Source organism: Sebastes umbrosus, chromosome 16 (assembly GCF_015220745.1).
Source record: "Sebastes umbrosus isolate fSebUmb1 chromosome 16, fSebUmb1.pri, whole genome shotgun sequence".
In the NCBI taxonomy this organism is placed as follows: domain Eukaryota; kingdom Metazoa; phylum Chordata; class Actinopteri; order Perciformes; family Sebastidae; genus Sebastes; species Sebastes umbrosus.
The window spans coordinates 17,783,597-17,805,336 of record NC_051284.1 but is presented as its reverse complement, the minus strand read 5'-3'; the positions used below and the strand labels follow the sequence as shown (position 1 = coordinate 17,805,336).

The 21,740-nt window shown below is 41.0% G+C and overlaps 1 protein-coding gene across 9 annotated transcripts in view; it reads left to right on the top strand.

Moving 5' to 3' along the window:
- The window catches only part of meis2a (Meis homeobox 2a), a 201,334-nt gene that overhangs the window by 113,407 nt on the left and 66,187 nt on the right, over nucleotides 1-21,740 (top strand). For 5 of the 9 annotated variants that reach the window (XM_037796588.1, XM_037796587.1, XM_037796590.1 and 2 more), the window contains exons 3-9: nucleotides 4,676-5,630; nucleotides 6,253-6,476; nucleotides 8,143-8,284; nucleotides 8,523-8,573; nucleotides 8,944-8,994; nucleotides 9,490-9,639; nucleotides 18,068-18,182. In XM_037796588.1, coding sequence (XP_037652516.1) covers nucleotides 5,619-5,630; nucleotides 6,253-6,476; nucleotides 8,143-8,284; nucleotides 8,523-8,573; nucleotides 8,944-8,994; nucleotides 9,490-9,639; nucleotides 18,068-18,182 — 745 coding nt within the window. In that variant the 5' untranslated portion in view covers nucleotides 4,676-5,618. Of the gene's footprint in view, nucleotides 1-4,675; nucleotides 5,631-5,680; nucleotides 5,919-6,252; nucleotides 6,477-8,142; nucleotides 8,285-8,522; nucleotides 8,574-8,943; nucleotides 8,995-9,489; nucleotides 9,640-18,067; nucleotides 18,183-21,740 lie in introns of those variants that run through there. The other 4 variants (XM_037796589.1, XM_037796594.1, XM_037796596.1 and 1 more) reach the window with 4 other exon arrangements.

Sequence of the window (21,740 nt, the reverse complement as noted above, 5' to 3'; positions counted from 1 at the left end):
GCAAGCTCATTAAATCAGCATTTGGTGTGTCCGCACAGGCGTTAACGACGGGCTCTAATCTCGGCGGTGACCTGCTCCAACTGTGTCACACAGCCGAGCAGAGCTGCAGAGAGAAGCTGCAGAGAGAGGCTGCAGACATGGCACAGAAACAGAAACAGAGCTGCTGCTGCTTCCACAAGAGCAGCTTTATTTTTTTTACATGCAAAAAAAAAATGTACTCATCTTTGACATTCGTTTGGGGAAAAAAACGCAGTTTGATTTTAAGAATTTTATCGACATAAAGAAGAATTTTATTTTTCACTTTTTTTTAATAGCCTATTTTATTCTAATAATCATTACTGCGACGCCCTGTTTTCCAAATCACAGTATGAATTATTTTATTATATTTTTTTTAGGCTTCGCTTAAATTATGATTTAACTTCTTACTTCTTTATTCTAACGTGTAATAACGCGCAGATAATAAAAGTCCAGATTATATAAATATTAAAATAATCATAAAGTGTGTTTTTTTTTTGGAGTTAGATATATAAGGCTGCATATTAAATAAATATCGAACTAATTTGGATTTGTAATGAAGGCCGACTTGCATTAAAAAAAAGAATAAAAATAAAATCACATAAATTCACAAATTCAAAATAATTATTGTAATTAAAGACAAACTACGACTAATAAAGGGCCACATTTTTCTAGTCCATCAGCTGTCAAGGATGTAAACAGTTAAACGGAATTTATGCTCGGAAGCATTTGCGAGGAAATAAATTAAAGAATTATAAGAAATAAGTGCATGGGAAACAATCGATTTGGACACTAAATAAAATAAAAATCTGCATTTTATAATATTCATATTTTTAGATTTGTGTGTTGTCAGAAATTAATAATTTTATTGCAATCCCTTTGATTTTAATTTTAAAAAGCGATTTTGTGAATAGATTTCGTTTAAAATTTGAGTCAATATTTTTTTATTTTATTTTATGGGCCTTGTCTCATTTTGTTGGAGAGCTCTGGAGCTCGGCCTCCTGCAGCGGCCGCCGGGTGTCGCTAGAGGGCCGCATAATGTCTGGAGAGTCTATGAAGGGAAAAGCCACAGTTACAGTTGGTGTTGGCCTCCTCTCTCTCTCTCTCTCTCTCTCTCTCTCTCTCTCTCTCTCCCTCCCTCTCTCCCCTCCTCCCTTTACTAACCCTTTGACACCAGACTCTGAGAATCGGTGGAGGGGAAAATGAGGCTTTGGAGCTGAAGAATTTACAGTTAGTCGCGAAACTTTTACAAGTATTTGAGTTGCTCACTCCACTTTCTGAAACCCTATAGTCACATTTCACTCCGGAGGGGGTCAAAGAGAGTTCATACATTCAGATGGCTGAGGTAATGCTTTCTAAGAGAGAGAGAGGGAAAAAAAAACACTGGGGGAGCCAAATTATTATAAACAAATCATAAATAAAATAATCTGCAAACATGTTCGCAGAAGAAGAGGAAAAATCAAATGCAGTTTGTGGATTAAACGCACCTTCTTTACAGTTGGAACAAGCTGCATTATATTTAGTGCATCAACTTTTAAGTTAAATTATACATCAGCAGCTGCATTTTCATCTTAAAACATGCTGCAAAAAAAAAAAAAGAAGAAGAAATGGCCATGGCTGTAAGTTTTTTTTTTACTTCCAGAGCCTCTCCAGTAGTCAGTCTATGATCCAGTCTTATCTCAGCGCCTCTATACATTAGCTCTGCTCATTTACATAATCTCAAATACTGAAGAAGAGGGCCAAAGAAGAACAAAGTTACAAACAAGATTAAGGGGTGATTTTATTTGTTCCTGCTGCTTGAGAGGCCAATTGTTTTCTCCAGGAGTGTTTAAGGTCACTAAGAGGATTTGAAGCTCGCTTCATATCAGTGATCTTTTTGAGGGAATTAAAATCAACAATGCTTTTTTTTTTTTCTCTCTCTCTCCATATTTAGCAACAGGCTTGTGTGCGTGTGTGTGTGTGTGAACAACCCGAGCCCTGCAGGGTTAGCAGAGGGAGGAGAAGGGATTGTAAGTCCTGCAAAGAGTAAACAGAGAGAGGAGTGGAAGTTCAGTTGCTGGTGCAGGTCGGACGCATGCAGGAGGTCCTGTTGCACCTTTAGGATGTGACATAGTAGTGGATCTTTAGCCTGGTGATTGTCCCAGTAGTGTTTTCCTTGAAATGGATCCTCTATACCCCCCTTCTATAATGAATCCAAACGCAGCTGGCCACGTCCCACACTGGACACCGAGAGCTTTAACCCTAAACTGACCTCAATTTGACACCACCAGATGAAATTTTAACCGCCTGTTAATGCCATCCACTGATTTTTTTTTATTTTTTTTTAAGTAAGAGTTGTGTGCGCACCTGAAAAAGGGCCACTTGTAAGAAATCTCCTTAAAAACGCGTAATTGCGCGCGTCCTCATCTGGAATCATCTGGCTTGTAAAAAAAAGCGCTCAGGTTCTATTCTAAGCAGAGGGGAGTTTAAAGTTGGCAACAGGTTCTTGTTTATGAGGTGAAAATTAATTTTAATTACCTATTGAGTGAGCGATGATTAAAATAAAATTAGAAAATTAAACACCGACTTGTGTTAATGTCGCATCCAAAAGCTGTTATTAAGCGAAATTAACCCATTTTCAGCAGCCCTAAATGTTGTTAATGGCGGTGTGTTTATTGGCTTTCCATTAATTACTCAAATAAATTGTTCACAAAAAGGAAAGGAGTTTTTAAAAAAATGTCCACGTCGTTATAGGAGTGGAAGTTTTATAGGAAAAGGATGTGTTATAGTGTGTAAGCCGTGCATTGGACACGCATAATTAGCCTCTGCCTATTTTCACACGCTCTTCGGGTGTTTACATCACTCTCCTCGGGGGCAAATCACATATTTCCCACAATAAAAATCTGGAAGTATGTATATTTAAAAAATCTCCGCAGCGTTTAGCTTTTTTAGGATCGCAGATTAAACATATGAGAATATATTATTTATTTTATTATAGTAGTCCAGCCTGGAAACTTTCCCCTTGACGCACCATGAAAAAGACGCGCGTTCCCAAAACAAAGCGGTATAGATACAGTATATAAGGTTTGAGCTTACTTACCATGGTTGTCCAAAAGGGAGGTGGAGGATGAAAAAAAAAAAAAAAGTCAAGCGTTATAGTGCACAAATCAATGTTGAACGATAGTATTTAACTTATGAAAATATCAGTCTTCAAATAGCAGGAGTCTGGTTGTGTTTACAGAGTGTATAAAGAGAGAGAGAGAGAGACTTGGAGACGGTGAGTGTCTTGGCTCTCTGCTCTGTGCGCACCGCTCTGCAGCTCCTTCTCTGGGTATTGCATGTTGAAATGTCCACACAGCCGTTTGTCAAACCCTGCAGTCCTACACTTCACACACACCCCCCCTTTATGCCAACAAACATAACTGTTGTCACGGTTTCATTTATTGAATCGTTTTGCTTTAAAAAAAAATGAAAAAAATGCCATTTCTGTAATCGACCTCAAGTTTGCTATTTTGTTTGTTGGTGAGAGTTTATTGACCATCTCCCTGCATGAGCGTGTGTCTACCTTAATCCTTAAACATGTGAATAATTAATTTCCAACATAAAAAAAAATGTCATAAATGGGAGCCTTTTTTATGTGAGAACCTATCAATACAGCCATGATGCCATATTAGCATTGATGCAGCTAGATATTAAAGGGGATAGATGGCCTGTGCGTAAAAGTGCCCAAGCTCCAAAAAAAAGGGTTTCACTTGCGAATCGATGGCCAGAGCTCTTTTGCTCCTCCTCTTAAACTTCAATCTCCTCACATGATTGATGATCTCTGGGAGCTTTGATAATTGACTACTCTGAGGTAAAAAGGCACGGATTTCTATCAAAGAGAGGGGATTGGACGAAAAAAGAAACATACAAAATTACTTTCTCCATGCATGCACAAAAGGTTTTTTTTTTTTTTCTCTCCTTCTTGGAAAAGTTCATTCTGGGTTTAGAGGGGTGTCGTTTTAATTTGAAAAAGAGCAGAGCAATAATTAGCTGCAAGATTAGGAAGTATTACTGAGACGTTACGCACAGCCTATAACCACAAAAACAGATAACAAAGTCATGTATTAAACTCATTCATAAGAAAATGCTTTACATTTAGTTCAACTTCTATCAGGATGGATGAAAAAGTTCAAAATCTTGGTTTAATGTTAACACTATTACGTACATCTTATAACCACAAAACAGATAACAAAGTCATGCTCATAAACTCATTCATAAGAAAATGCTTTACATTTAGTCTAATTTATATCAGGATGGATGAAAAAGTTCAAATCTTGGGTTTACTAGCTGCTGAACCATAACCATGGCACCTGCACTTTATGATCCATTTATTTGTCTACATTTTGATTTGAATGTTTTTATGTTTGCTTTTAATGTTTGCTTTCACTGCCAAGAGCTGCTAAACTGTTTTTCGTTGTTTTCAATGACAATGACAATAAAGTCTATATTCTATTCTATTAACGTTTGCATTTTGTACCGTGCGTAAAAGTGTGCGTAAATCTGCTTTAAAATCAACTTGCATACTTTAAATCCTGCTTCATACTTGAATTTCAGTCAGTGTATGTGTGTGATTTGAGCTGCAGCGCTGCTAAACCGTCCACCTTCCTCATTCAGCCTCTTCTCTGCCTTTTTTCTTTAGGACTCTTCTTGCAAAAAAAAAAAGGAATTGGAGTTTGGAGCTGTGTTGGTGTTGGTTTGTCTTTTTACCCCAAAAGTGTGTGGAGTTGAAGCCGTCCCTGCATGCGCCTCCTCGCATATACTCTGCATATCACAAGATTTGGTCTCTCCTCTCCTCTCTCTTTTTCTGGAGCTGCTGTAGGACTGGCTATGGCCACCGCTACTTCCGGGATCCGTCATTTCATTCGCCCACCGCTCAGCAGCGCTGCGAACTGACTCTGTTTCTATAAGCGAGCTAGCAGCCAACCTGCCAACACTCGCTGACACTCACTCATCTCAGTCTCCAGCCAGATACACCAAATACCTACCGGAGGAGAGATCTGAATCGCAATCTCTTAATTTCTACTGCTTTTTTCTTCTTCTTTTTTTTTACTACAGTGATAATAAAACAAGATAGCGATCTGGAGGCATTTTTAAAGGAGACGCAGGACTTGTGCTTGGGATGAAAACGGACTAAAAAAAAAAAAGATTCGTCCTTCTTCTTCTTCTTCTCTGAACATCATCACCAACCGTCATTCATTCATTACCTTGACAACCTCTGGCTCTTGATTGACAGCTGGAGTGGCAAAAAGCCATGAGACACGACAGTTTAGTTACATGCAGGTTGTTGTTGATGGGCCGATTGTTGTAGTAAAACCTTCTTCACTTTGGCGCATTTTTTTTTTTGCTGCTTTTTTTTTTTGCATTGCACGAGGAAAAAAGAAGAAGGGGAGAAAACAAGAAAAAAATTGCAAAAAAAACTACCCCTCCGATGCCACAACTGAACCACACTGGCGAATAGGAGAAGAAGTCGCAAAGTTGGTTTGCAGAAAAAAGGGATCTTGCGAGCTCTAAATCACTTTTCTAAACGGGACTTGGGATATTAAATATACGACAGATTCAGGAGTTTATTGGAGCGCAGCCTGATGGCGCAAAGGGTAGGTTTTTAAATCTCCTCATGTTCAAATCCACTGTTAGGAAGGCACTCGTATCGATATTACCTCTTGTCTGGCTAGTATTCATATCAAAGCAGCTATATTTGACTTTTTTTTTTTTTTTGCAGCGCCCCTTTGCTTTGCTCCTCAAGCAAAGTGACAGCCTCTGCTGCTTTTCACCGACAAACCTCCACCACAGACAGTCAGTTTCACAGGAGACTCCAAACTAATTCGCTCTTTTTCTTTTTCACCCACCAAAATCTCTTTTCCTTGGAGCGCATAATGTTTTTGGTAAAGAACAAACCCGTTTTATCAGATATATATGACACTTTTGCGCATTTTCAAAGCTTATTCGAGTTGCGTGTATTCACAATGAGACTGCATGCTTTTTTTTTTTGCATTTTTTTTTTTACATTTGTTTAAAAAAGAGCTGACTTTTGCTCTGATTTCATCCTCAGATGTAATATATGACACTTTTTTGCTGCTCCTGGCTGCAGAGCATTTGCAAAGCTTATTATTAGAGTTGCGTGTATTCACAATGAGACTGCATGCTTTTTTTTTGGTACTTTTTTTACATTTGTTTCAAAAAGAAGCTGACTTTTTTTGCTCTGATTTCATCCCCCAGTACGATGAGCTGGCCCACTACGGTGGGATGGACGGAGTGTCGGCGTCGATGTACGGAGACCCTCACGCTCCTCGGCCGCTTCCCCAGGTCCACCACCTGAACCACGGACCGCCGCTGCACGGACAGCACTACGGAGCTCATGCTCCGCATCCAAACGTTATGCCCACCAGCATGGGCTCTGCTGTCAACGACGTTTTAAAGAGGGATAAAGATCAAATTTATGGGTAAGGTTTTGCACGAACCAAAAATACGCGTGCAATTATTATTTTTTTTCCCTATATAAGTTTTCAGCTTTTCTAGAAGTTAGTTTTCTTGGAGTTTTCTCTCATTGACCGCAATTTTGGAGCTCTATTGTTGTTGGTCCAGGGGAGTTTTGTTGATGTGTAATTTTAGACGCAATGTAAGAAGGCATGCAGTAAGTAAGAGTGAGCCTCGAGCTTGAAATACAAGCTATAAAATAATATGGAAGCTCTCTGTGCACAGCTCTAAAGTCACAGACTGCACTGAAATATAATAATAATAATAAAAGCACTATTTTCAACATCACAACAGTTCCACCTTATAAAGTTTGCTTTAATATTACTGCCCACTATTATTTGTCTATCCTTAAAATAGTATTTTAAATAATATGGAAGCTCTCTGTTGCACACAGCTCTAAAGTCACACAGACTGCAACCGAAATATAATAATAATAAACATTTCAACATCACAACAGTTGTTCCACGTTGTAAAGTTTGCTTTAATATTACTGCCCACTATTATTTGTCTATCCTTTTAAACAGTCCTCGGTGCTGCAAGAAACTTCTTAAATGTTTTCAAATATTGTCAGCAGTAAGTAACATAGACACACACACACACACACACACTGCGCGTAATAACGCACCGGGTGTCTTTATAATTATATTTTCCAGCACATTATTCTCAAATAATGAAAGAAAATGTATTTAGACGTTCCTATAATGATTGCAAAACTTAAAAAAAAAAAAAATGTTTGCAGACATTGCTCTGTGACACAACGAAAGTGCTATAATCCTTTCAGTAAGTGTATCAATATAATCTGGGATGTAGTGCAGAGTAAATCCTCTTCATCTCTTTTACTCACGGAATAGAGTTTACCTTCATTCTTATTTTATACTGGCACGAAACCTAAATGACATAAATTAAAAAACTAAAAGACACTTTATGAAGTTAACGTTTCTTCTTAGGAATAGCATTTTATTCTGAAATTATAAATTAGCTTTTTAAAAATTATTTTGGTAACTGTTTTGTCTGGTGATGTTGATTGAATTATTTTTTTATTCACCTCTGGCTCACTTTTAAAGCCATATTTCTAATAGTAAAACTCCTCGGTTGCTTCAGTAGGTGTGTATTGTAACTGCAAAAAAAAATGTGATTCAATTTAAAGTTGATTGTATAATTTGTGTTAAACTCTCAGTGAGTGCTGCAGAGTGCGTCAAGTCTTGTCTTTTTTTTGTTGAGTTCTGTTGACTTCTCAGCCGTTTTGTACTTTGCACTGCAAAAAATGTCAATCTCAACAAGTCGAGTCATGTCACATTGAGTCTAAAATCCTTAAATTTCTCGAAATATTCCAGATGCGTATTTACAAAAGCTTCCAACTCAAAACAGCTTCTAAAAAGAATCCAGATTTTATTATTGTAGTTGTTGTCTTCCTTATTTCTAATAAATAAGGACTCACTTTGTTTTGAGAGAAAACTACACAGTAAAAGTCAAATCCAACTGTGCACTATTTATACAGATACATATATATATATATATAGTGTTTCTAGACCAGACAGATCCGCAGGTTGATTGGGACATTTCTTGCAGTGTGGTCATTGTGGAGCCGGTGTGCTGCTTGTACTCAGGTTGTGTTTCATCCTCCTCTTGCAGTCACCCTTTATTCCCACTGCTCGCGCTGGTTTTTGAGAAGTGCGAGTTGGCGACGTGTACTCCGAGGGAGCCCGGCGTAGCAGGCGGAGATGTCTGCTCCTCAGACTCCTTCAATGAGGACATTGCAGTCTTTGCCAAACAGGTCAATTTCGAAATATTAAAAAAAAAAAAAATGGATGTTGTGGCTGCGTCATGGCGCATAGTTTCCTGCCTGACTCACATTGATTTTATTTTATTTTGCAATAAAACTTTCTCCTGATAAGATTAATGAATAGTGTGTGTCACTGCAGAATTAACAAATATTATCAGGTTTCAGGATAGAAATACACACATTGCGCCACATTTCATTGCCAAACTAACTTTGACATTATTATTTTTAGGTCCGAGCAGAAAAACCTTTATTTTCATCAAATCCAGAGTTGGACAATTTGGTAAGCAAAGCACACTTTTTTGACCTTCTCTCTCTAATCGCCGCCTCGGTGCGGTTCTCCTCTGCCTGCTTTTTTGTGGATCCTCTGGAGCATCACATCACACACACAGTCAACATATGATTTAAACTTCCGCACAGATGTCAGATCAGTTTTAAAAGTGAAGCTCATGTTTGACCACATTTGCTGCTGTCAATGCTCAGTTCTTCACATCTATAACTGACCAGTGTGTGATGACCATTGTGAAATACAGCTAAAAAATATTTTTGCTCTTGCTGGCTGTAGTAATAATACTATACAAGTGTAAAAAAAAAAAATAATAATGTAATTTTTTGTGATGTAAACTGTGTATATTTTCACTTTTTTCCCCCAGATGATACAAGCCATACAAGTATTACGGTTTCACCTCTTGGAATTAGAAAAGGTAAATATTATAAATCCTTATGTTTTAGATGCCACCTGCACAAACATCCTGTATTTCAATGCAATTGATATTATAAAAAAAAAGTGCATCAATATTCAGTGCAGATATTTAAAAAATAAACCGGCATGCATTTGAGTTTCATTTTCATAAAATATGCTATTTTATTTAGCCAACTATTTCTGTGCTTCTATTGATAAAATATGCTGCAGCCTCTTTTGCGCACGTTGCACATTGTTATCGATCCTGCAGATTTAGTTCCAACTGCTCATTATTCCCACAGCTTATACTGGCGTGCTGTTTATTTTTTTTTTGTGTCGTTCAACTTGTTGCTCCAGTCTCAGGAGAATAATAAGCTCTGCAACAATTTCTGCTATTGTTTCCTCGATGCCTATAATAACAATAATGCCCTTTTAATTGGAGTTATTCTTGGACTATGGCTCAAAGCGTTTCCTTACATCCATCCTGACAAAAAGGTGCTTTTTTTCCCCCTCCTAGGTGCACGAGCTCTGCGACAATTTTTGCCACCGGTACATCAGTTGTTTGAAAGGAAAAATGCCAATAGATCTAGTTATTGACGAACGGGATGGCAGCTCGAAGTCAGATCACGAAGAGCTCTCGGGATCGTCGACTAACCTCGCAGATCACGTAAGTAGCAGAATTACATTCATAATATGCGCTATTTCTCCTTTTATCCGTGTGTGCACGCGTCTCTGCTGCTCATAGACAACCCCCAGCATGTGCAATTTATTAAACACAATGCATATGAGTAATCGGCTGTTTTTACATAATTAGATTTGTTTTGTTTGTGTCTCATAATGCCAACTTTTTGTGGGGCTTTTTGTGTGTTTGGTGTGTTTGGTGACCCTGCTGTGCCACCAGTAAATAGAGCATGCTCTGTTCTTGCAAAGGGGGAAATGTGCAGATCGATGTTCTGAGGTCAGAAGCTAGATGTGATACAATAGACTGAGTTATTGTTTTAGTCTTTTGATTAGAGGCAGTCATGTGTGCGTAATGCGTCCGTGCTTGTGCTCGAGGTTTGTGTGTGTGTTATGGAGAGTTGGAGAGAGAGAGAGAGAGAGAGAGAGGGAAAAAAACGTGAGGCAATTATCTGTTACGCAGGTTTAACGTTAAAGCAGGGTATCAGCGCTAAGCTGTAGCTTTAGGCCAATATTTAAAAAGAAAAGGGCTTTATATATATTTGGTGGAGCTGTGGGAGCTGGATATGGCCTGTGCGTAAAGCTGTGGATTTTTTTTATTTTTTTTTTATTTGCTGCAGAGGTGGAGAGAAAGTGGTAGCCTATTGAAATAGATCTCCGAGCTAAAGGCTTATACCATCAATGTCAAGTTCACAAGGCATCTGATGGTTCGTCTGGAGGGCCTTCCCATTGCTGTTGATGTTAATGTGTTTAATTGTTTCGTATTGATTTGGCCGTGTGGTTCTCGCTCTCTGCAGTGGCTTCTTCTTCCTTTTTTTTTTTTTTTTTATGGCTGGAGGCTCCATAACGCTGAATTCAATTATATGCACCTGAAGTACAGTAGCTTTAAATTTTAAAAAATCGATTCCCTTTGGTTTAAATCAGGCATTTTCGGTGTAATAATCACAATCTCCCCCTCCTCCTGCAATATGGATTGAGCTGACAGTGTATTATTGAGTTGATGGTTGTGAATTATTGCACCCTTGCATGCCTGTGATGGAGCTAATGTTTTTGGAGTGACTAAGTTAATATCTGCAGCAGCACAAGAGGCCAAAGCCTATTAGGAATTAAAGCAGATTTAAGTGTTATGCAAAGTCAGAGCGCTGCATCTGTTGGTGTCTGGCTATCGGCCTAATAGCAGCGGATCTCCTCTGAAAGCCCGTCGCGTTGACATGGCAGCACAAGGTGAATTAAACCATAATTAGAGCGAAGATGATGGTGTTGGGTTTTTGAGAAAAACGGGTCAAAAAACGGCAATATTGCGCTCCTCCAGCACAAGTGTAGAAATGAGGCATGCTGTTGTTTATATTGTGGAGATTAGATAAACTAGCCTGTTTAGTTTCATGGCAGATGGTTGCTATACTGAAGCCAATTTTCCAATGGTGCCTTCCAGTGCTTCAGACACAACCAGCTTTTGTCACCAGTCCACTTGTGAGAAATATTTTTGATAATTAGAAAAATTAGATATGCCAATAAAGCAAATCAGGAGCAGCAATAAACAAAAGCAGGGCTGCATGACAAGTCATTTGGACTGACCACCTCATTAGGTATTTAACTTTTGAGGGATTTATATCACTTGTGTGGCACCTGTGAACTTTTTATTATACCTAACTGCTGTGGGCTGAAGTTGACAAAAGCAGTTTTACCCCCCTTCTTGTTTGCTTTTAGAGCATCTGTCTGAGCTGAGAGTGATTTTAATCGTGCCTGAGTACATGCTATGGAAATATACACACTCTGGCTTATAGTTATTATTTTTTATAAATATAAAAATACAGTATTTTTTGTACAGTGTGTGAGAGCATGTGTGCAGCTCATGAGGCTTTAGTGGAAATATTTGCAATAAGTAAAACTGCTGTGGTTAAAAAATGTGCACCGTGTAGTAAATAGTTAACTTCTTCAGCAGTCATTTCCATGTCTAATTAAAAAGGAGTCCAACTTTTCATGCCTGAAATGTGTTTTGAATATTGGAAACAATGCAAAGAAAAGAAAAAAATGCATTTGGCTGCAAAAACTGTGCCGCCGGATGGAAGGCAATTTCTTGTCCCACTTGTCTTGATTTATTTATTTTTATATTTATTCATTTGTATTTGGCTTCTATTTTATTATTCATTTCTGTCTTCGCTTCCTCATCGAGGAGAGGAAGGCGGTTTGATAGTTAGATATGCTAATTTATTTAGTTTAGAATCTCTCACGTCCATTTTTCTTTGCTTTGATATGCATTTTTAATATATAGCCCTGGGCTACATCTCATTTGGTGAAAGTTGGTTTTTCTGGAGATGATGAGGCTCTTCACTGTGAAGGAGGCTGAGCTTGTTTGTATGTGTGTGTGTTTCCTTCCTTTTTTTTTTTATACCTCTTTCTGTTTCCCCTCTTCATACCTGACAGCAGAGCATAATAAGCCCAGTTTTATTTACACTTGAATGCAGCATTGTCTTAGAGATGATTGGATTATGGTATAGTGAGAGCGGGATGAGGCCTCGCTGACACTGTTGATTTCCCTTATTCGCTCGCGGTGACTATCTCAACCATGTAGCCCACCCAAGGCTTCCTAACTCATCGCCCCTCCTCACATCAACCCCATCCCAATTAAAAGAAAGGGGAAAAAAAGATGTTGTATTACACATGAAGGGTGATGGAGAAGAAGAAGAAGAAAAAAACACACAGAGCGGTGTAGATTTGTAAACGGTTGATACAGTGTCTGTGTGCTTGTCAATGGTTTGCTCTCTTGTCTTTTAATTAATGAATAAAATTTCTGTCTCTTCTCTGCTACATCCAATTAGGGAGGCAAATAGAATTAACAGTGTCTGAATATTATCTGTTCTAATGAATTAGCCTTTGTGTCTTCTCGTGCTATTGTGCCGCTTCTGCAGTAAAGCTCACATATTAGCAGAAGGCTTTTCATTTCCATCCATGCATATGCATCACGCTTTTTCAAAACTGTCTTTTGAATTCCTGCATAGCTTCAGATTTGTTCTGTTAGAAACGGTGTAGGGTTTTTTGCAGGTTGTTTTGGAGCAGCTTTCCTCAGGGAGCGATGCTAGTTTCCCATAGAGGTTGTGGCGTAGCTTATCTTGACCCTGCATGGCTGGAAAAGGGAAAAAAAAAGGGGAAAAAAGCTTTCACTGTTTACATTTGAGGCTCTGTACAGCATTGGTCAGACATGGTGATGTCACAAGTTTAGTGAAGTAATAGCAATAGTTCATCTTGTTGTGCCCATGCAGGGATTTTACAGTGTGTACCAGTGGAGATGGGTGCTCAGTAATGTCCTGTTTCTGTATGTCACTATGCACGGTGCAGCCTCCCTGCCTGTGGACAGAGAGCCCTCGGGCCGAGCCGGCCTGCTGAACCGTGGAATTTCTCAGTTTTGGAGGTGTTCTAATTCAACTAGCTTTGTTCTCCTCGGGGACCGACTGCGTTTTGGATCTCTCTCTCTCCCCTCCTCCCCTCCTCTTTTTCTCCTTCTCATGAAAACAGTGCAGCGTTGACTTGGACCGCTCTGTCTGTTCCACACAATTGTTTTGTGATGGTGGGATGTCTGGCCTTACATTTCCTATTTGATTAGTGTTCAGAGGCAGGGCCCTGTTGGCAGGCATATCTAATCATCGCTACCGCGGCTGGAGAGAGAAAGAGAGAGAGAGAGGCTAGGCTCACTTGTTGCATCTCCCACACTCCCTCTTCCTTTAACGGCATGCATGCTGTAAACGGCTGCAATGAAATGCAGAGCAGCCATGAGATGCATGTATGTTGACTTGTATTTAAATACAACATACAGCTAATGTACACTCAGTAATTCAATACAATAGTTCTGCCATCAATTCTACCTTTTACAAAGATAATAATGTGAAGGTTTTGGTCGTATTGATTGATTTATTATTGAGGTCACAGTTAAAGGTGTGGTTGTACTGAACTACAATACAGAGGTGTTTAAAATGTTTTGTCCTTCCCACTGACGTACATAATATTAGAAACACCTTAGTAGAATACAGTACAGTACAGCGTCACCACTAACTGTGACCTCAATGCTAAAGCTTACAATTTAATTAACACATCTGTGACAACGTCAACAAAAGAAAGGATAATTAAAGGCTTTATAATAATAGACCTTAAGGCAGAACAGCTGTATTGGATTGCATTAGGTCGCACAGGTGTATGTAGTAAAGAGGCCACAGAGTGTCTCTTTTACAGGCTCGTACTTTATTTGTTTTATTTGTTACAAGGAATAACTGAAAGTAGGATTATCTATAATGACTTGTGTGTTTTTATATTTATAGAATAGTCATTTAGACACATTTGCACGTGTAATGTGCCGTTCACTACAGTGAAAAAGGTTGTTTTGTTTTGCCTCGGAGAAAGTTTTGGAAGCATAAATACAATCAGTCACTCCCAGGTGTCTGTTAAAACACGCTCCGGTGAATTATTAGCTGCTAGATTAAAGACTTTATATTGTGGATAATTGAGGGTGTTGTAAATACTCGGCTGTTCAATAGATGTGCACCTACACTTTTCTAAAGAGGCTGTGTATAATTACGTGCTCAACCCAACAGAAATGTGTGTTTTTCTCTGTTTATGCCGTGTAGCAAGATGTGTCTTGAAATGTCAGCTGGTGTTATGATTTACCACCCTGTGTGTGTGTGTATGTGTGTGTGTGTGTGTTTTCTGGCGTGTCAGCGATTCTGTACATGTTCAGCGGCAGTGCAACACACACACACACTTAAACACACACAAGGCTAGTCGTTCTCAGCCGTCCTCACACCAACAGATTTCTTCCCTTTCCTCCGGGTTCCAGGGGAATTTGAGGGAAATTCAATGATGCCGCTAAATCAATTTTATTTGAAATTCCTAGGGATGTAGGCAGAGTGCAGTGAGGGAAGTGAGATTGTGCCAGGCAGGTGTTTGTAAATGAGAAACAGGGGACAGGAGCAGAGGATGGCGGCGGCGTTCTCCTGCTCTCCTGTGGCCTGGCTCCACTACAAGCCTTCCTCCCCATATTGTCTCCTGCTTTTATATTAATTACAACTTGTATTATCAGCTGCCAGTTGCTAACCCCAGCAAATAGAAAAGGCTGCCCCTAGGGACCGCGCTTCTTTTGTATCTTATTCTCTATCTAGTCTTAGTGTGTGTGTGTGTGTGTGTGTGTGTGTGTGTGCGTGCGTTTCCGCCTGCACATGCATGTGCGTTTGCTTGCTGGTGTCCTCCTCCTCCTCCTCCTCCTCCTCCTGGTAACACTGCTCTTTAACACAATTAGTGAAGAGCATGGAGTGAACCATGTTTGACTCCTAATTATGCCCAGCTTTAGGGAATAGTCACATGGGCTAGAGGGCCTTCTTTTTCTCTTTTGCTTCTTCCTCTCTATTTTTCGTGTGTAGGTTGAAGAAGACTGTTTGGGTGACATGATTTTTTTTTTTTTCAACTTGTTTGAACTTTATCAGACCCACGAGGGTTGTGACAAAATGGTTGTGTTGTGTGTGTTTGTGTTGTGCGGCGTCTGTTGATGCACCCTCCGTAGCTCGGAGAGAGGCCCACTAAATTATTCATGGGGAGGAAAGGCTGTTGCTTTTGTCGCCTTCTTGTTGAGCGTGGAAAGTTAACGCTTTTGTTGTGATATTTGTCGTTTCGCAGACGGGGGGTTAATATGAATGAGAGGTGGCTTACAGGTATTAAAAAGAGGAGCTTCATTAAAGATATCTACTGCATATGCACTATAGGCTTAGCATGCCCTGCATTTTTATTATTATTAGGTCATATAATGTGCTGCGGTGTCGCTTTTTGCCCAATAAGAAACAAAGCATTATCTATATCCCTGCATACAGGCCCATTAAACCCACAAGGGTAGCAAATCACAGCAAAATATCATTCCCTTTAACACCATTAGCTGAGGTGTCTTTGAATTTAATTTAGTGCCAGCACCATTAAAAATGACACATTACTCTGCAATGATAGCTAAATTAAGTCCTATCGATTCAGCTGTTGCATTAAAACCGTGCTGTGGCCATAGCTGGCAAGTGTTGGAGAGAGAGAGGACAAGAGAGCGAGAGTGTGTGAGAGCAGGTCTGTCTCGCATCTTGCCGGCAGTGTGTGTGTGTGTGTGTGTGTGTGTGTGTGTGTGTGTCTCATTGTGAGGAAGTAGAACCCAGTCATTTTCTTCTCTTGGAACAACAACAGCCCGTTCGGAGAGCAGCGAGCCCAGCTCTGCCTAAACACATTATACACTCTGGGAGTCTGGGATTTTTACCTCCTTCCCTCCTTGTTCCGTATGACAAAGACAGAATTAGACAGAGGGTTTCCCACATTAGAGATTTTACTCAGCACATGCTGTGTTGAGAATAACAGACCTTGTTCCCATGAAGTATACCATGTGTTGATCAGTGAGCCCCTCACAATCATACATCCCTCTCAGAGCAGGGACACTCTCCCCTCCGCTCACTCTGGAGGGCTAAAACCCACGCACGGGCTATTGTTCACCCTGTCTCCGTACCCCTCTTCTGAGCAATTCTCCGAGCTCTTTATCTGATTGCCATCCGGCGAACAGCTGACGCTGAGAGGGCCTCGAGTGGAGCGGAGGGTCTGAAGGGCCTTGTGTGTTTCTGTCTGCTGTTTTCAGCTCCGAGCTGTTTGAGAAAACAGCCCTCCTTCCCCAAAAAACTTAGCAGATAAAAGGGCCTCGCTCGCAGGCGCAGCAGCAGCAGCCTCGCCTCCGCAGCAGAACAAGCAGCAGCACATCAGGACCGCGCACCCAGGGGAGCTCGGCAGCCGCTTGTCTTATATCCTCCGTTTCCCTGCAAACCTCCACTAGTCTCCAGGCACTATCCTGTCTGTCCTCCACCAGTACAGCTCACTCTGACTGGGGCACCGGAGCAGGCAGGCAAGGCTCCTCTCTGGCGGGAGACGAGGGAAAAGAAGTTCATCAGGAACTTAGACAAAATGGTAAAAAAAAAGAATATTCTGTGGCGTGTACATTTTCCTTTCTGCTTTCGTATGTACGTATATGTGTTTATGTGTGTCTGAGGGAGAGAGAGAAAAAAAAAAAACCATAGCGGGAACTGAGAAGTGGGTTGAGGTTTGTGGGAAGCCTTGGTGCAGGCCTGTGTTTGTTTGGCTTGGGCTCTGCTCAAGGGGCCGCTTCTCTCGGGGCCCCCAGACAACGTCGGGGCTTACGTTCGCCAACATTTTGTCATCATGCTCAGGTGGCAGGTTAAATTGGGAAAGACTAGCTATGGCTGTGTGAGCTGTATCAACTCTGTGTGAGTTGGATTGAGCCTGTGTGTGTGTTTGAGTGTAGTAAATGACGTGATCGGTCTGTCCCTCTATAGCCTGAATGGCAGAGGAAATTCCACCTCCAGCCTGCCTTCATGTGGCACTGATAAAGCCTTTCCTGTACAGTAGAAAATCCTGTTTCCCTGTGTGCACCGACAGGGCAGTGGGAATGACCAGGAAAGAGAGGAGGAGGAGAAGGAGAGAAAATGAGCATGTAGAGGGAGGGAAGGAAAAAAGCAAGACGCCTTAAAAAGCTATGAATTTGTTTATGGACATTTCTTTGAAGTTAGCCAGCAGAGATTTAACACTTTTTTTTTCCGGCATGTGTTTGTATATATAAAAGTGAGTGTGTGTGCATGTGTGTTTATACTTCTTGCTCTATTATGTCATTAGCATGTGTGCGTAAGTGTATTTCTGCAAGCCTCTGTGGGAGTGTGTGCGTCTCGGTGTGGGCGTGTGCACATTTTTGGCAGATTAGCGAGAGAATCACTGTCATATCTTATTTTCATTTCTGACAGTGGTAATGATTAATGGCGTCTGTGGTGTGTTTGGACTTTTTACCTCTATATTTCTCACTTGACACGGAAGTCTCAATTGGTTATGGTATAAACGAACTCCACCGGGCTCCGCCATATGTGTTTAGACAATTACTCACGAGTGCTCCACTTGCAACGTTCAAAAATCAAACGCCACGTTAACAGCGCTGCGTTTTGCTCTCATGCATTAATGAAACACTTTGATTACAGTGTTTTGACTTATTGCCAGCTGCTTTAGTGCATTAGTTTCTTCTATTCATCTCTGATTTTAGTGGCATCGTTGATTGTCTGCTAGCAGGGAAATAGGCGATGGGGCTCTTCGCCTTGCCAAGAGAATGTAAGCAGGCCAAGGACCTTCGCAGCGCCTGTACACTCTTACAGATGTCACTCACTTTTCCAGCACACTCATATGGTCTCTCTCTCTCTCTTTTTCTTTCTGTGTCTCTCCCTCTCTACCTCCTCCCCTTCTCCCCCCTTCCTGTTCTCTCTCTCTGCTCCTGGTTTGCGGTCTGGACGGGGAATGTGGATGGATGCACGGATGGATGGATTGGATCCCACGCTCGCTTTCTCTCTTTTTGCAAACCTCAGAACCCAGCTTCCTGGAGAGACCATGATGACGCCACCTCCACACACTCAGCCGGCACACCGGGGCCCTCCAGCGGGGGACACGCTTCACAGAGCGGCGACAACAGCAGCGAACAAGGTGAGCCAGCACAGAAAACGGGCATACATACTCATATATACATGTAAGCACTTGTGTATTCAAGCAATAACACATAAACACCCATAGATACATGCACAGGTCCATGCGGGACATATTAATCATCATGCATGGGTAGAGTTGCCAACACTTCACTTTAACCCCGTCTATAATGTGAGATCTACAGTGAATAGGTGGCACATCTCTCTATACACACATGTCCCAGTCCCTCCTTTTGCACACTGGATTATCCCGCTTTTTGACTGGTGTCCATGTAAACACGTAGTCACACCTAAAAATGAACAAGCTTATCCACTGTTACACTCAAATGCAAGCAGCAAGCCACTGTAATGCACCAACCTAGTAAAGGGCTTTCCGAAAATGTTGCTATTTAGAGAGCTGAACAAAAGCCGGTGATTAATACTATATTTCTGCCAGTTCTTGCTTGCATTTAAATCATATTAACTTTGCTCACACAACAGTGTCAGTGAGCCTTCTGTTATCTAGCACACGACCTGCCAAACAGTAATAATGCATTTCAAAACAAGTGTATTTGAAATTATTACAGATCGCTTGCGCAAGTCACAGCTATGTGTATTTTTATGTCACGGTCTGCATCAAATTTGACGTGTGAATTATCAAAAGCATATATAGTTGAATTTAGAGGTGAGGAAGAGCATCAAAACATTGTGAGGTTAAAATTGTGTATTAAATGCTGCCTGAACCAAGAGAACAGATGATGAGCTCCCGGCCTTTCCTTTTCCTGCCTTCCTCTTGTTTTGAATGCACCAAGATCTCCTTTCACTGAGTGTGTGTGTGTGAGGGTCTCTTTCTGTAGCCGTGTGTGTGTGCCCTCTGGCAGTGTCCACGGTTTTGCATGAAATTTCATCACACCATCTCTACATACACACAAATACGCTCAAACACTCCGATCCACACACTTGCAACAGCTCGCTCACAGAGCGAAGTGAAGCTGCTTGCCGCGTCCCGTTTCGAGGCTATCGTTTTGCCGATAAGCGATCAGATGTATCGATGGGATGTGTGTCTGTGGTGGGGCCGTTTTGAAATCATTTTTCTCCTCTTCAGACAAGAAGCAGCAGTTGAACCATTACTGACCACAGACTGAGGGCCGCAGCAGACCTCTGTGGTTGGCTGTGTCAGGACTAGTTGGATCACAGGCTAGTTGATGATAGCTGGGCCTCGGCTAAGCAACAGGATATGTCTGCTTGACAGTATAAGAAGGAATGGGATTATAATATGACACTTAGTTGATCTTGATAGGGATGATTCTGCTTTTGCTTGAGCAAAGGAACAGTTACAGGAAAAAAAGGAAAAAAGAGAAATTGCACCAAAGCAGGTGTTGGATATGGAAGTAATAATATTACTTCAGAAGACGGAGCATAGGTGGAGTTTTTGCACTCATCTTTGCAAGTAGCATGCGAGAGGAAGACTGCAGGAACAACAGAGAGAGGAGGGAGGGGGGATGAGAGAAAGAAATGCACTGCCTATTGATTATCTTACACACATAAGTACAAGTGACCTGTAATCCACAGAGCACTTATCGACTCCTCTCCCCACCGTATCCAGTAACAGCGGATCAATACGGGCCAAAGACAGTTACGGTACAGCACCGCACATGGGGCCAAGATAGGCCTGGACTAGATCAGGGCCAGAGCCTGACCCACGCTGAAGAGTGCTAATGCTAGGTCTTCATGGTAAAAAACAAAGCAAGCAGCATAGAATGGATGCAGAGATTTAAAAGAAGGCGAAGCACGTTGAAGTACAGAGGTGAAAGAGTAGAAAAGGTGAAAAAGTATGCAGAGCGAGGAAACAGAGAGAGAGAGGGCAGCTGATTTAATGGTCTAATGAGGCCGTCCTCCAGCCAGTTGTTTTGTGTGAGGCATGCTCTGACCTTTCGCTCCGCTCGGGAGCCCCGCCGCCTCATTTTTCACATTCTTGCAATTACGTTAACGCTTGAAGCGCTCGCCGACTCCCGACTCTGGCCCTTCCCATTCTGACACAGCCTTCTCTCCGCAACCTCTCCACCTTTCCCCCCTCTCTCCTCTCCTCCTCTCCTCCACTCCACACCACGCATGAACTCGCCTCCTATCTCAATACATTTCCACATAAAATTTGTAGTCCACACTCTCAGAGTCCACAGAGAAAATGTGAAATGTGTGCTTCACTTCAGTAATGGGGTCTTTAACAGCTTGGCCCCTGTTAAAAGGGGTGACGATGTGGATCAGTTGAGGAAGACAGAATAAGATGGGAGCGAGGGAGAAAGAGTGCGTGAGACCCACAGTGCTTTTTTGGTTTCAGCTGCCAAGAAAAACATCAACTTTCTTCCGCCATCTTCCATCTTGAAAGGTGTGTTGTATGTGTGCCTGTGGCTTGAAAAACATTTAACTCGAAAATTGATCCAGAAGCATCCCCTGTGTTGAATATGTGACTCCACTCCATTACTCCCAAAAATGGTGAAGCATGTCTCACAGTGACCAAGTGTATTGAATAGGACTGTCAATTGATTAAAATATTAAATTGCGATTAATCGCATGATCGTCCATAGTTAATCGCACATTTTTATGTGTTCAAAATGTAACTTAAAGGGAGATTTGTCAGGTGTTTAATACTCTTATCGACATGGGCGTGGGCAAATATGCTCACTTTATGCAAATGTACGTATATATTTATTATTGGAAATCAATTAACAGCACAAAATGGTGACAAATATTGTCCAGAAACCCTCACAAAAAATAATATATGCTCAAATCATAACATGACAAACTAAAGCCCAACAGGCAACAAGAGCTGTCAGTGTGTCAGTGTGCTGACTTGACTATGACTTCCCCCAAACTGCATGTGATTTGGATCGTTATTTAGTCTCTTCGCGGCAAGCTAGTATGACATGGCTGGTACCAATGGCTTCTTTAGGTTTTCTAGTTTCATATGATATCAGTATTTTATTCATCTTTCTCATTTATGTTAATGCATTAAAGAAATTAGTGGCGTTAAAAACAAATTTGTGTTAATGCATTATTATCACATTAACTTTGACAGCCTTAGTTTTGTAGAGTAAAAAGTTTTAAACTTGTTTCTCCCTTTCCCTTTTGGCTGATGTTAGGGGATGTACAGAAAAAATGAAGCTCAGCATCACTCGTATACATTTTTTTTTTTAAGTACTGTATATACAGTGCATACAAGACTCATACATGGTTGCTGTGAGCAGAATTCACTTCCACAAATCTCCGGCTTGTATCTCAGCATTGAGCATTTCTCTGAACCCGAGCCAAAAAACAATTTAACAAGTGCACAAATATGTATTGCCTCTCTTGTGGAATAATTTATTGTCAAGCAGTAAACCAAGGTGAAGCATGCTCATAGCTGTGAGTAAAGATTGCCAGTTAAGGTTCTGACACATATGAAAAAGGTTTCGGTACAATGCTCAGATCTGTAACCTCTCCCCACCCCCCCCTGCGCTCTTTTTTCCCTTTTTCTCTGAATTTCCCTCCAAAAAAAGTAAAAATATGAATGATCACCCTCAGGGCAAATTCTGCACTCTCA